Source organism: Heptranchias perlo, chromosome 5 (assembly GCF_035084215.1).
Source record: "Heptranchias perlo isolate sHepPer1 chromosome 5, sHepPer1.hap1, whole genome shotgun sequence".
Taxonomy (NCBI): domain Eukaryota; kingdom Metazoa; phylum Chordata; class Chondrichthyes; order Hexanchiformes; family Hexanchidae; genus Heptranchias; species Heptranchias perlo.
This window is the reverse complement of record NC_090329.1, coordinates 34,330,766-34,343,783: the sequence shown is the minus strand read 5'-3', so window position 1 is coordinate 34,343,783 and position 13,018 is coordinate 34,330,766. Positions and strand designations below refer to the sequence as shown.

At 43.0% G+C, this 13,018-nt stretch overlaps 2 protein-coding genes across 5 annotated transcripts in view; one reads left to right on the top strand and one right to left on the bottom strand.

Annotated features, from left to right (window-relative positions):
* The window catches only part of trappc12 (trafficking protein particle complex subunit 12), a 101,001-nt gene extending 90,520 nt beyond the window's left edge, over positions 1–10,481 (bottom strand). The window contains exons 1-3 of one of the 4 annotated variants that reach the window (XM_067984204.1): positions 10,415–10,429; positions 4,294–4,355; positions 24–1,295 (exon numbers count right to left, since the gene is read on the bottom strand). In XM_067984204.1, coding sequence (XP_067840305.1) covers positions 24–1,295; positions 4,294–4,311 — 1,290 coding nt within the window. In that variant the 5' untranslated portion in view covers positions 4,312–4,355; positions 10,415–10,429. Of the gene's footprint in view, positions 1–23; positions 1,296–4,293; positions 4,356–10,281; positions 10,377–10,414 lie in introns of those variants that run through there. The other 3 variants (XM_067984203.1, XM_067984206.1, XM_067984205.1) reach the window with 3 other exon arrangements.
* The window catches only part of eipr1 (EARP complex and GARP complex interacting protein 1), a 96,142-nt gene continuing 93,589 nt past the window's right edge, over positions 10,466–13,018 (top strand). The window contains exon 1 of the mRNA XM_067984207.1: positions 10,466–10,679. Coding sequence (XP_067840308.1) covers positions 10,638–10,679 — 42 coding nt within the window. The 5' untranslated portion in view covers positions 10,466–10,637. The remainder of the gene's footprint in view (positions 10,680–13,018) is intronic.

Below are 13,018 nucleotides of genomic sequence, written 5' to 3'. Positions count from 1 at the left end.
AACACAAACAAAATCTGACTTACTTGCACGTTGTCAAACTTCAGGCCTGGCATGGTCAACTTCTCCTTGTCTATGAACACCGTGTTGTACTGATGGGTAGCTACAGAAATTAGAATCTTCCTCGTCTCCTCAGACGGAAGCCAAGCATCGTATCGTCTGTCTATCTCACTCGTGTTCAACGCTGTTGCGAAGGGATCATCACTTCCCGCAAATGCTGCTTGGAGCTGAGAGAAGGGCTTAGGTGACTGAGATATTTCAGTGGATGATGCTGATGAAGGTGTGATACCACTTCCCATAATAAAAGATAGGTTTGTGGAGTCATGTGGACTGGCCATCCCAGGAGTAGAAAGTGAAGACAATCTATCAGGCACTGAAGCACTAGCATTTGGATTACTAACAGAAATGAAAGAAGTCGATGTAAAGGAGTCAAAAAATTCTGATGCCGATGAGCTTGAACTGACATCATCTGTGAAAAATTTGCTGAGGCTAGGACTAGGGTGAACCCCAAATAATGGAGGCTTACTAGGAGTATCAATAATTGTCCCAAAGCTGGGAGATTTCACCATCTGAGGTTCATAACCATCTACTTTCAAAGGAGCATGAACCTGGGCTTTAGACTGATTGTCCTGGCTGAAAATGGTACACACGGGCAGATGTTCATCCTTAGTCAATTGAGTGATAACAGGTATGAGGGCCTGCTTCTCCTGCAATTCTAAATCAACCTGGCCCTCTGACCCTTTTTCAAGACTTTCATCTGTGACTTGAAGCTCTTCTTCTGACCCAACTGCTAGTTCCAGATTTTGTGGGATAGGCATTTCATCTTGTGTTGGAGTCCTATCATCGTCATCATCATCATCATCCTGTGCTACAGAAGTTGTGGGTTCACTCTCCTCAGCAGAAGCCTCTTTATAATCATTATTCTCTGAATCCACTGACAGAACATCACTACATTCAATCTCTAAAGCCTCTTCACAGTCATGCAGGATTGCTAGATCTCCTGCATCACCCTCACTATTGTTAGATGAATCCGATATTATTACACTCTCCATCATCTGATCATTAAGCTTATCCATGAGATTCATCGGAGATGTATCAGATATTTTATCTGTAGGCCCAGATATGAATGCATCTGCGCCTAAGTCAATGTTTTCTGTTCCAAACAGCAATTGCTGCTGCTGAGTTTGAGATTCTTGCAGCACTGTGTTCACTCGCTCTTCATTATTCATCACCTCACTAATGTTGAATGTTATGGTATCAGTAACCTGAGAGTCTATTTGAAGATTTTCCATCTTTTCCTGCAACCAAAATTCAGAAATATGGTACTTTGCACATAAAATTCTGCTACAACATTGTGGTTAAGTTATATCCAACATATTTTGCAAACAAAGACAAATGTTAAAATTCATATCATGAGCTGAGCCCAAATGTGGCATTTTTGGACTGGCCAGCTTAAATGAAATTGATTTGCTTGACAGCATTTTACTGGAAGATATTGTGGGGTTCAAAACCCCTTTCACAAGACATTTGAAGGAAAGGGTTAACTGTGCCCCTTTTAAACAAAGACATTTGAAAACCTGCAAACACAGTAATGTAGTAAACTGTGTTCTCAAAAAAACAAGTTTTCCCTCAGTGACGCTGATAGCATTGGAGAAGTATGAGTTTCGGGATCGAAGACATTGTACTGTGGATAGATATCTAGATTATTAAATAAATAAGCTAGATGGAAAATATTGAGCTTAAAAGGGTTGTTAGGCTTTTGGAAACACAAGCTTTTCAACATAGATTGGGGTAATGCAAGAGAAGGCAACAAGGGCATACATCAAAGGCTTCGGATCAGGAAAGCAATGATAGGTGTGGAAAGGCATGGACCTCTCATTCCTATCTGGTAATCTGTTCAAAGAACTGGGATTTGTAAAACATCAAACAGTATTCCATCCAGCATACGGTCAAATGGTATAAGGAATGGATTTGAATTCAGTGAAGCAATCAAAATTGGAGACGTCAGGACTAATAAATATGTCTGTGTATAGAAATGAAAGGCCATAAACAAAGATAGTAAAGGGGCCTTTTATGTTCCATGGTTCCAGCACATGATCTTTTCTATATCAAAGAGTCTCAAGTCACATGATCAAAGCATAAACTGTCAATCATTGAGGTATGTTAATGATTGAGGCATGGCAACAGGGAGCGGTTGGACAAAAAGAATGACCCTCCCCAATCCTACATCCTATTGGTAAAAACAATATAAAGAGACTTTGAGAGAAGAAGTCTCTTCACCACACTGCAGTCCAACATCATGCAAGAAGAGGACCTTGTGGACTGAAGAGCTGATCAACCTTCAGGCCTTGATGAGCAAATCCTTGATTTAAAGGTAGTATATGTAGTAATGACTTGCCTTGATGTGTGTATGAATTGTTATGTCATTACATAATAATGTTGCAAATTATATAGTATATAAAAGGGATTTTTTGGAGGAAAGTCATATGTATGGTTTCATTTTGCTTCATAAATGCTTGGATGAATATTAATTTATTACTTTTGATTAATGAAACTACCGTGAGTGAGGTTGACTTTCTTTGCTTGACTATTTGCCCAGTTCTAAGAATCACAGGAAATAAGGAATACCCTACAATATTCACTTTTTTCCCATCACGAGGGTGCACTATGTCACATTTGTACCTATAAGTCTCATTGGATTACAACAATTACTTTAAATTTGCATTGTTAAACAAAAAATCTTCTCCTTCACGCCATGCATCATTCCTTGGTTAAAAGAGCAAGCAGACTACAATGTCATGCTATCACTAATTGCTAGAGATGCAACAATGTCCCATGTTGACATGCCTGCTAATTTCCCTCCCTTAACGGCAGGGGGAAAGAAAATTAAGAGGGAAAGGTACCTTGGAATTTTCCTTTTATATCCCTGCAGATGTCAGGCACCAGTGGCAGAATTTGTCGGTGCCAACTAGTATACTACACCTCAAGATACAGATGAATATTACTAACCATAATATTGCACCAGCTGACATGACAGCGTGTTTGATATAACATCACATGCTTTCAAAACTGCAGAGACATGACAAAAACCTTGGCACAACAGTCAGATAAGTTTTAATGCACCTCAGCTGGCTCTTTGCAAAACATTTTTGCCTTGTCAATTTTACTACTCGGTAACTAGAAATGTCATTGGTGTAAAAATCCCAGACACTAACGGACTTGCACCACTGATTCTGATGAATACAGTTAGTAAGCAAACAAAGCGAGCTTTAATGGTTTACACAAGCTGCCGTTTCAACATCCTTGTAGGTCCCATTCACAGTAAAAAAAAGTAAGCATTGATAATTAGCTTTATACTTTTCTTATTCCACTCATGAGGCAAATGTTTGTCATACTGCACGTGTGGTCAAAGTTGTTTTCATTTGGTTATTTTATAACCTAGAATTAACAATGAGGTTGTATAGCATGGAAGCAAGACTGTCACTAGCATTATTTTTAATTACAAGACAGTCAATTACTGTCCCTCACAAACATTTGGTATGAACAGAATTACTGAGTGCAGTGGAATACTGGAAACTAATCCAATCTACCATTATGAAAATTAATTCTATACCTAACAACCTCCATCAGTAATTCCATACATATTTTGCTTGAGTTTTAGGCCATTCCAACTCAATAAATAAAAGTCAAAATAATTGTCATGCACCATCCATTGCCAGTGTTAAATATTGTATTTTCTTACATGTCAAATGACTGCATCAAAATTCTCTAATTTAACTGCACATAATTTTCAAAGATTTATGAACCTTAAAACCTAATTATCCAATGTAAAAAGGAATGCTACAATATATTATTCTAATCATTAATCTGTAAGTCTCTCTTGGCTGTGACTTGAGTCACAGATCACATCCATAGATAGAAATTAAAGGTCTAGCACACAATGCTAAAAACAAACAAACAGACTTGCCATTATCTCATCATATCCTCTCTAACCAATCTTACATGGTGGTTCGCTCTATCTTTGATGGCTTCAGAAAGACTGCCAATTTGTAACAGGCCAGCCCAAGATATACTTTCATAATTCAAGTAGAGCTGACAAAAGATGTTTGAATTTGAATTGAATGGCTTGGCCCCTTTCTGGGACTTAGATGGACCATTGTGCTTCAGTGCACCCTAATAGCTATGAGGACAATGCAATTAATGCTCATTAGTAACTGCATTTTGAAGACAATGAACAGTCACAGGTAAACAGAATTAGCAACATAGACAATTACATTATGTATTTCTACTTTCTACCTTCATTAGACAATCCATCTGTTTCCTGAGCTGTTGTGCACTGAATAGGACTGGACCATTTTCTGTAAGTGAACAAAGTTTTTTTTAACCCTACATGTATTATTATAAAATTATTTTTGTCTCACTACATGGGGAAATCACAGGAGTGAGCGCATGCCACTGTAATACCTGATTCTTAGTCAATGTTGAGCTCAATTTTGCTGTACTTGCCTCCAGAAACAATCTCTTCTGATTTTGGGGGGGGGGGGGGGGGGAAGGAAGAGGGCAGGATATTTTTAAAATAGCATTCTTTTGAGGAATTTGGCAACCCCAATGTTGTTTCTGCTACAAGCTGCAGGAGGAGAAAGCAGACCCCAAGCAAGAGGGAGATACAAGTGATTAGCAGCACCCTGCAGCAACCCAAGCAAGGGCTGAGACACCAACCACCAGTTAACATTTCAAGACCCTTTATACCTCTCCACCAACCCTGAGGAGCCCAACCAAACCTTAAGTATCAAGACCAAACAAATTATATTTATCCTTCTGTCAAGGCATTTCTAATTGCAGTATATACTATTCCACTGTCAGTGAAAAAATTCCATTACAACGAATATTAAGCGCCAAAAATAATTTATTAGCTTTTGAGAGGGGCGGGAACCTCATAGACTTTCCAAAATTTCTGATATTAAATCGGTGCCATTTTTCGAGTGTGATAATGACTAAATCTGTACTGTTTAATAGGACAAAGCATAACGATCGGAGTATCTATCCATTAGTGCCACTTGTTAGGGAATGTTTTCTAAAGCGCCAATAGCTCCAAAATTAAACATTCCCACTAATAACCTTGAGCTTTTAACCCAATTATTTCACTTATGCTTTTCAAATACTGAACTCCAATTTCAGTTTACATCTTTATCTTGAGTTTTAGTTCACTTCCTACTTAAGCTTTAACTAGTATGAACAATGTGTGCAGCTAAAGTAGACCTTGGTATATCTTTTGTGTTCACTTGATGAATTCATAATCATATGAATTGCTATATAATCCTGTGTATTGCAAAAATATCTGCATACTTACTAGCATTCACCTATCACCCCCATGCTCACTGACCTACATTGGCTCCCGGTCCAGCAATACCTCGATTTTAAAATTCTCATCCTTGTGTTCAAATCCCTAGATGGTCTTGCCCCTCCCTTTCCCTGTGACGACCTCCAGCCCGACAACGTTCCAAGATCTCTACGCTCCTCCAATTCTGGCCTCTTGGCAATCCCCGATTTTCATCGCTCCACCACTGGCGGCCGTTCCTTCAGCTGCTTAGGCCCTAAGCTCTGGAATTCCCTCTCTAAACCTCTCTGCCTCTCTCTCTCCTCCTTTAAGTCACTCCTTAAATCTTATCTCTTTGGCCAAGCTTTTGGTCACCTATCCTAATATCTCTATGTGGCTGTGTCAAATTTTGTCTGATAACGTTCCTGTGAAGCGCCTTGGGATGTTTTTACTACGTTAATGGTGCTATACAAATGCAAGTTGTTGTTGTAGCATCTCAACCTTTCCATGCTTTAGGTCTCTTGTTCAGACACACTATATTTTGTGTACCATTTCTCTTGTAAAGGTCATGAAATTCTTCTTTAGTGATGCCATGAACGGAGGCAGTGGCCTGTAGGTACTCAATGGTACAGAATGCCACCGAGGGTAGATATGTCTTCCTTGTTATATTGGATAGCCAGGTGGTAAAGGATAGAATACTAGAGCCTAGTCTTCAGTGGCTTCCAAGCCTTGATTCAGAACTCCACATTACACCCACACCACACCCTAGATCAGCTCTTATAAATGGATACTAGAGTTCCCAATTGATACGCACCACCTGAATACAATTAACATTAATTGATATAAATCGCATGGATACAATTAACATTCTTGAACTGCTCCGATTAACGCTTTAAATCATAAAATACAAAAGCAAGTGCACTAAGACACCAGTAAACATATAAACAACTTATTTTGTTCCCAGGTGTGGGTGCTGGCAAGACTACATTTACTGCTCATCCCTTATTACCGTGACAATTGAATGGTTTACTAGGCCACTTCAGAGGACATTAAGAGCCAACCGCATAATGACTCATGTAGGCCAGACCAGGTAGAGGTGGCAGGTTCCCTTCGCTGAAAGACATTAGTGAACCAGTTGGGTTTTTACAACAATCTGGCAGCTTTCAAAGTCATTTCTGTTGGTGCCAAGCCAATAATTACCAGATTTATTGAATTAACTTTCACAACTTGCCATAATAATCCCATGTGGGATTTGAACTCTCAACCTTGGGTTACTAGTCCAGTACAATAACCACCACGCTACTGTACCCCACAGATATGACTTTTACAAATATTAATTATCTAGCAATTCAAATCTCAATTCGTAACCTCTTAATTTCCCCAAACACACTTTAATCCACACAACTAATTTGAGATTTCTTTTATGTAATGGCATTTGAGAGGCCTTAATTCAAATCAAATTCAATTCAGAAACTGAGGATACGGTGAACACACAATGACACTGAAAGGCCACATAAATAATTCATAACACACAGAGCTCCTGATCTTTGGGCAGTCAGAATGTACCACTGAATGCAGATTAAAGGTCTCCCACAGAGGGGATGAACCCAAGAGAGTGAATTGCTTCTGACCATTCATCACCTACTGACCAGTAACAAGATTTTTACTGTGTAGTAGTAGGGCACCAGTTACTCGCTCGACACAAGGAAAAGCCTCAAACCTACAACAAATGAAGAAAACTAAAAATAAATTGGGTGTGTGGGGGGGGAATAGAAATAAATATATTTGGCAGGTTACCCGATGAATAGTCAGTAACATCCACCAATATAAACCAATTATAATAGTTATAGAATCAGAGCACAGGAGGCCATTTGGTCCATTGTGCCTGTGCTGGCTCTTTGAAAGAGCTGTCCAATTTAGTCCCACCCCAGCTTTTTCCCCATAACCATGCAAATTAGTCCTCTTCAAGTACATGTCTAATTAATTGCCTTTTGAAAGTTCCTATGGAATCTGCTTCCACCACCCTTTCAGGTAGTGCGTTCCAGATCTTAACAACCCTGCGAGAAAACATTTCTCATTTCCCCTCTAGTTCTTTTGCCAATTATTTTAAATCTATGACCACTGGTTACCAACCCACTTGCCAGAGGAAACAGTTTCTCCCTACTTGCTCTATAAAAACCCTATAATTTTGAATCCCTCCATTAGGTCTCCCCTTAACCTTCTCTGCTCGAAGGAGAATCCCAGCTTTTCCAATCACTCCACATAACTCAAGTCCTTCAACCCTGATGATAACCCACATAACTGAAGTTAAAATTATAACTAATCAACACAGGGAAGGAGCATTTCAGTGACACAACTCGAAGCTTCAAACAATAGCCATATAACAGCATGACTGTCATACCCAAGGAAAGATTTTATTTTTGATGATGTAACAGAGAGGATGGTGCAGTTGATTGTCTGCATATGGACTTTCGAAAGGCATTTGATAAAGTACCACATAATAGACTTGTTCGCAAAATTAAAGTGCATGGGATTAAAGGGACAGTGGCAGTATGGATACAAAATTGCCTAAGGGACAGAAAGCAGAGGGTAGAGGTGAACGGTTGTTTTTCAGACTGGAGGGAAGTATACAGTGGTGTTCCCCAGGGGTCAGTATTAGGACCACTGCTCTTTTTGATATATATTAAACTACCTGGACTTGGGTATACAGGATATAAATTCAAAGTTTTCAGATGACACAAGACTTGGAAACGTAGTAAACAGTGTGGAGGATAGTAACAGACTTCAGGAGGACACACACAGACTGGTGAAATGGGCAGACAGAAGGCAGATAAAATTAAATTCAGAGAAGTATGAAGTGATACATTTTGGTAGGATGAATGAGAGGCAATATAAATTAAATGGTACAATTTTAAAGGGGGTGCAGGAACAGAGACACCTAGGAGTGCACGTACATAAATCATTGAAGGTGGCAGGACAAGTTGATAAGGCTGTTAAAAAGGTGTATGGGATCCTAGGCTTTATCAAAAGAGGCAGAGAGTACAAAAGCAAGGAAGTTATGCTAAACCTTTAAAAACACTGGTTAGGCCTCAGCTGGTGTATTGTGTTCAATTCTGGGCACCACACTTTAGGAAGGATGTCAATGCTTTAAGGAGGGTGCAGAAAAGATTTACTAGAATGGTTCCAGGGATGAGGGACTTCTGTTATATGGAGAGATTGGAGAAGCTGGGGTTATTCTCCTTAGAACAGAGAAGGTTAAGGGGAGATTTGCTCGAGGTGTTCAAAATCATGAGCAGTTTTGATAGAGTAAATAAGGAGAAACTCTTTCCATTGGCAGAAGGGGCTGCAAGCAAAGGACACAGAGTTGAGGTGATCAGCAAAAGAGCCAGAGGCGGTATGAGCAAACTTTTTTTTACACAGCGAGTTGCAACGATCTGGAATGCACTGCCTAAAAGCTTGGCGGAAGCAGATTCAATAATAACTTTCACAAGGGAATTGGGTAAATACTAGAAGGGAAAAAAAAATCACAGAGCAATGGGGAAAGAACAGGGGAATGGGGCTAATTTGATAGCTCTTTCAAAGAGCCATCACAGGCCAATGAACTGAATGGCCTCCTATGATACTATGAAAAAGGTTTAAATTTGGATCATTGTTTCAAATGTAATCTGTTTAAAAAAATCAGATCAAGGACACTTGTGTTAAAAGGTCACCTCTCAGACCCTATCCTATGTCAGTCCATCCTCACAACTGTGGGCCTGTCTACTATACCAACATGGATATCTCCAATAACACACAGTGGGTCCAGGAGAGGTTGGCAGCATACCACTGGCTAGTACTAGCCCCAAAATGAGCTGAGGTCAAACCCGAGGGCTGTTTTAAGGTGAATGAAAGTATAGCGTGAATGCTGGTGACCTGAAATGAAAACAGAAAATGCACCGCCGGTCGATCAGCATCAGAGACGAGATCAACAGCTAAAAATCAGGAAGACCATTCGGTGTTTCCAGACAGATCCTCCAACACCCACACCTCACAGAAAGCAGCAGTCAGGCCAAGGTTTTCACTCCCATCATCTGGTCCCAGTGTGAATTCAGAGCTTCCTGGCCTCAGTCCTATCCATACGGTCCATCCAGACAGATCCTGCAGCACCCACCACAGAATGCAGCAAGTCAGGCATTACCATCGCTGAATCCCCCACCGTCAACATCCTGGGGGTCACCATTGACCAGAAACTTAACTGGACCAGCCATATAAATACTGTGGCTACAAGAGCAGGTCAGAGGCTGGGTATTCTGCAGTGAGTGACTCACCTCCTGACTCCCCAAAGCCTTTCCACCATTTCCAAGGTACAAGTCAGGAGTGTGATGGAATACTCTCCACTTGCTTGGATGAGTGCAGCTCCAACAACACTCAAGAAGCTCGACACCATCCAGGACAAAGCAGCACGTTTGATTAGCACCCCATCCACCACCCTAAACATTCACTCCCTTCACCACCGGCGCACAGTGGCTGCAGTGTGCACCATCCACAGGATGCACTGCAGCAACTCGCCAAGGCTTCTTCGACAGCACCTCCCAAACCCACGACCTCTACCACCTAGAAGGACAAGGGCAGCAGGCACATGGGAACAACACCACCTGCACGTTCCCCTCCAAGTCACACACCATCCCGACTTGGAAATATATCGCCGTTCCTTCATCGTCACTGGGTCAAAATCCTGGAACACCCTTCCTAACAGCACTGTGGGAGAACCTTCACCACACGGACTGCAGCAGTTCAAGAAGGCGGCTCACCACCACCTTCTCGAGGGCAATTCGAGATGGGCAATAAATGCCGGCCTTGCCAGTGATGCCCACATCCCGTGAACGAATTTTAAAAAAGGCCAAGGTTTTCACCCCCCAACACCCGGTCCATCAGTCCACACTCCCAGTGTGAATTCAGAGCCTCCTGGCCTCAATCCAACCGTTTACCTTGTGCTACTTTGAACCTCTGCCCCCTTTGTGCTGCTGTCACGGGGCTGGAAGCAGTTGGTGTTTTTGGGGGGGGGGGGGGGGGGTCGAGTCCGTGCGCCGGGCCCAGCTCGCGCTCTCGCTCGCGCCTCACCTGACGTCGCCCCGATTGTTCCTCCACCAGCCGAACGCCTGCGCCTGCGCGATCCTCACCGGAAGCACACGGACGGGAAGCCGCACGGTCCGAGTTTCGCGGGACTCGAAACACTTCACCAGGGAGGGCGGTTGATCCGGGGAGCGGGCGGACGGGCGTGTGTTTTAATGATCTTTGTTTTTCTGTCAAACCCGGTCCCTCTTTTGTCGAGGATCGAGAGAAAATGGAAGACGACGCGCCCGTCATTTATGGGCTTGAATTTCAGGTAGGCGATTTTTTTTTTAAAAAATGGACAGTAAAGGTGGACTGTGGACACCTGTCAGTCGGAGGGGAGGTTGTGACCGTGACCGGCGACCGGGGGTGATCTGGGGCCTCGGGCTTCTCAACTCCGGGACCCCTACGGCCTTAGATCAGGCAGTAATTCAGGAGCCGAGATACGCGTTCACAACAATGCTGTGGTGCTCCAGCGGTGGAGGTGAATGCGATCATCATCATCACCACCACCACCATCATCATCATCACCACCACCATCATCATCACCACCACCATCATCATCATCATCATCACCACCACCATCATCATCATCATCACCACCACCACCATCATCATCACCACCACCACCACCATCATCACCATCATCATCACCACCACCACCATCATCATCACCACCACCACCACCACCACCATCATCATCACCACCACCACCATCATCACCACCACCACCACCATCATCATCACCACCACCACCATCATCACCATCACCACCACCATCATCATCACCACCACCACCACCATCATCACCATCATCATCACCACCACCACCACCATCATCATCATCACCACCACCATCATCATCATCATCATCATTATCCTAATACAGGGAACCAGCAGCTGTTGTTATTAGTAATAACAGCAGGTCTGGGTTTGTCCACATCAGGAACGGGCCACCAACGTCAAAATAGATAACTTCAAAGAAAAGCAAGAACGTAAGAAAAGGCCATGAGGCCCAACAAGCTTTTCCTTTGACCCAAACTCCACCAACAGCTCTTCTCGCCATATCCCTCAAACACTTCTTTTTCCAGAAACACATTGGATCGCCCCTTGAGTCCATTTGTAGGAGGAGCTGAGCATGAAAATGTTGTTACATTAAGAGGGTCTAGTATTGGGTAAAGTTTAACAGAGGAGCGGGGCAGAGAAGCACTGCCCCTTGGATAATATCTTCTATTCTATGACCCATCTACCTGTCCTGGTGGATGATAAGCATGCCATGGATCGGTTTACCAGTAGTCTGTCTCATTCTATGTGGGACTGATGCGGATTAATCTAGAGTGCTGCTTGCTGACTCTTTCACAATCTCAAATGCCCTAATACTTTTAGTGTATGGATTTATTAACGCACCTAATTAGAGCCTCCATATTGAGAATGTATTTCTTTTTCACCGCAAACTCTAGCTGCCTTATAAAACTCACAGCTTACCAGTACATAGCACCAGAAAGCTAGTCAACGTCTACCATGGGCATGATTATAGTTCGGAGCCGGGAGGCCCAGCCCGTCCGTAGATATTCGCGTGGGGAACCCGGAAGCCAAATAAGTGCATTGCAATTTACGATCGCAACTCAACTGAAGGTAAGTATTTGTGCTTCCGGTTTTCCCACGTGCCAGACAGCCAGATTGATAGGCTGGCTGTCTGTCGGAAGGGAAAGGAGCCATGAATCGAAGAGGTGGGAGAGAGAGAGAGAGAGAGAGAAATCAGAGAGGTACGGGGATGTAGCCGACATCAGGTGGGCCTTGGAGAAGATCGGTGGGGGGCAGGGGGGGGGGGTCCAGTATCGGGGGGTTGGGTCCAGCATCGGGGTGTGGGGTCGGCCGATCGCGGGGGTCCGATCCCGCCAGGTGAACTTGTTGGGCCTGGATGAAGCACTCCTGCACCTTCTGGCCCACAAGCAGTGCAGTAAAGGCACACACCTCATGGATCCGGCCCTTTCCGCCTGCTTTCACCTGACGTGAATCAGAAGCGATGGGGAAACCCGAACAGGTACGGTTAAATTTGTTTGACATTTGTAATACACAGAAATTTAAATGCCTCAACTGTCACAATGAGGTACATTGCCCCCTTAAGTATCGACCCGCTGGCTTTAAGTGGGGATGGGACTTCCGGGTTTCTGATGTGTGCACTCATCCAAATGAGTCTTCCATAGGCATGTAAACAGGTAGTAAGAGGAGGAGTGGGGCCAATCAGGGACCAAAAAGGAGATCTACTCATGGCGGCAGAGGGCATGGTTAAGGTAGTAAATGAGTACTTTGAATCTGTCCAAGGAAGAAGTCTCAGTAAAAGAAGATGTAGTTGAGATACTGGATGGGCTAATAATTGATAAAGAGGAGGTACTAGAAAGGCTACCTGTACTTAAAGTAGATAAGTCACCCGGTCCAGATGGGATGCATCCTAGGTTGCTAAGGGAAGTAAGGGTGAAAATTGCGGAGGTGGTGCCAGAGGACTGGAGAATTGCGAATGTTACACCCTTGTTTAAAAAAGGGTGTAAGGATAAACCCAGCAACTACAGTGTAACCTCAGTGGTGGGAAACTTTTAGAAATGATAATCCGAG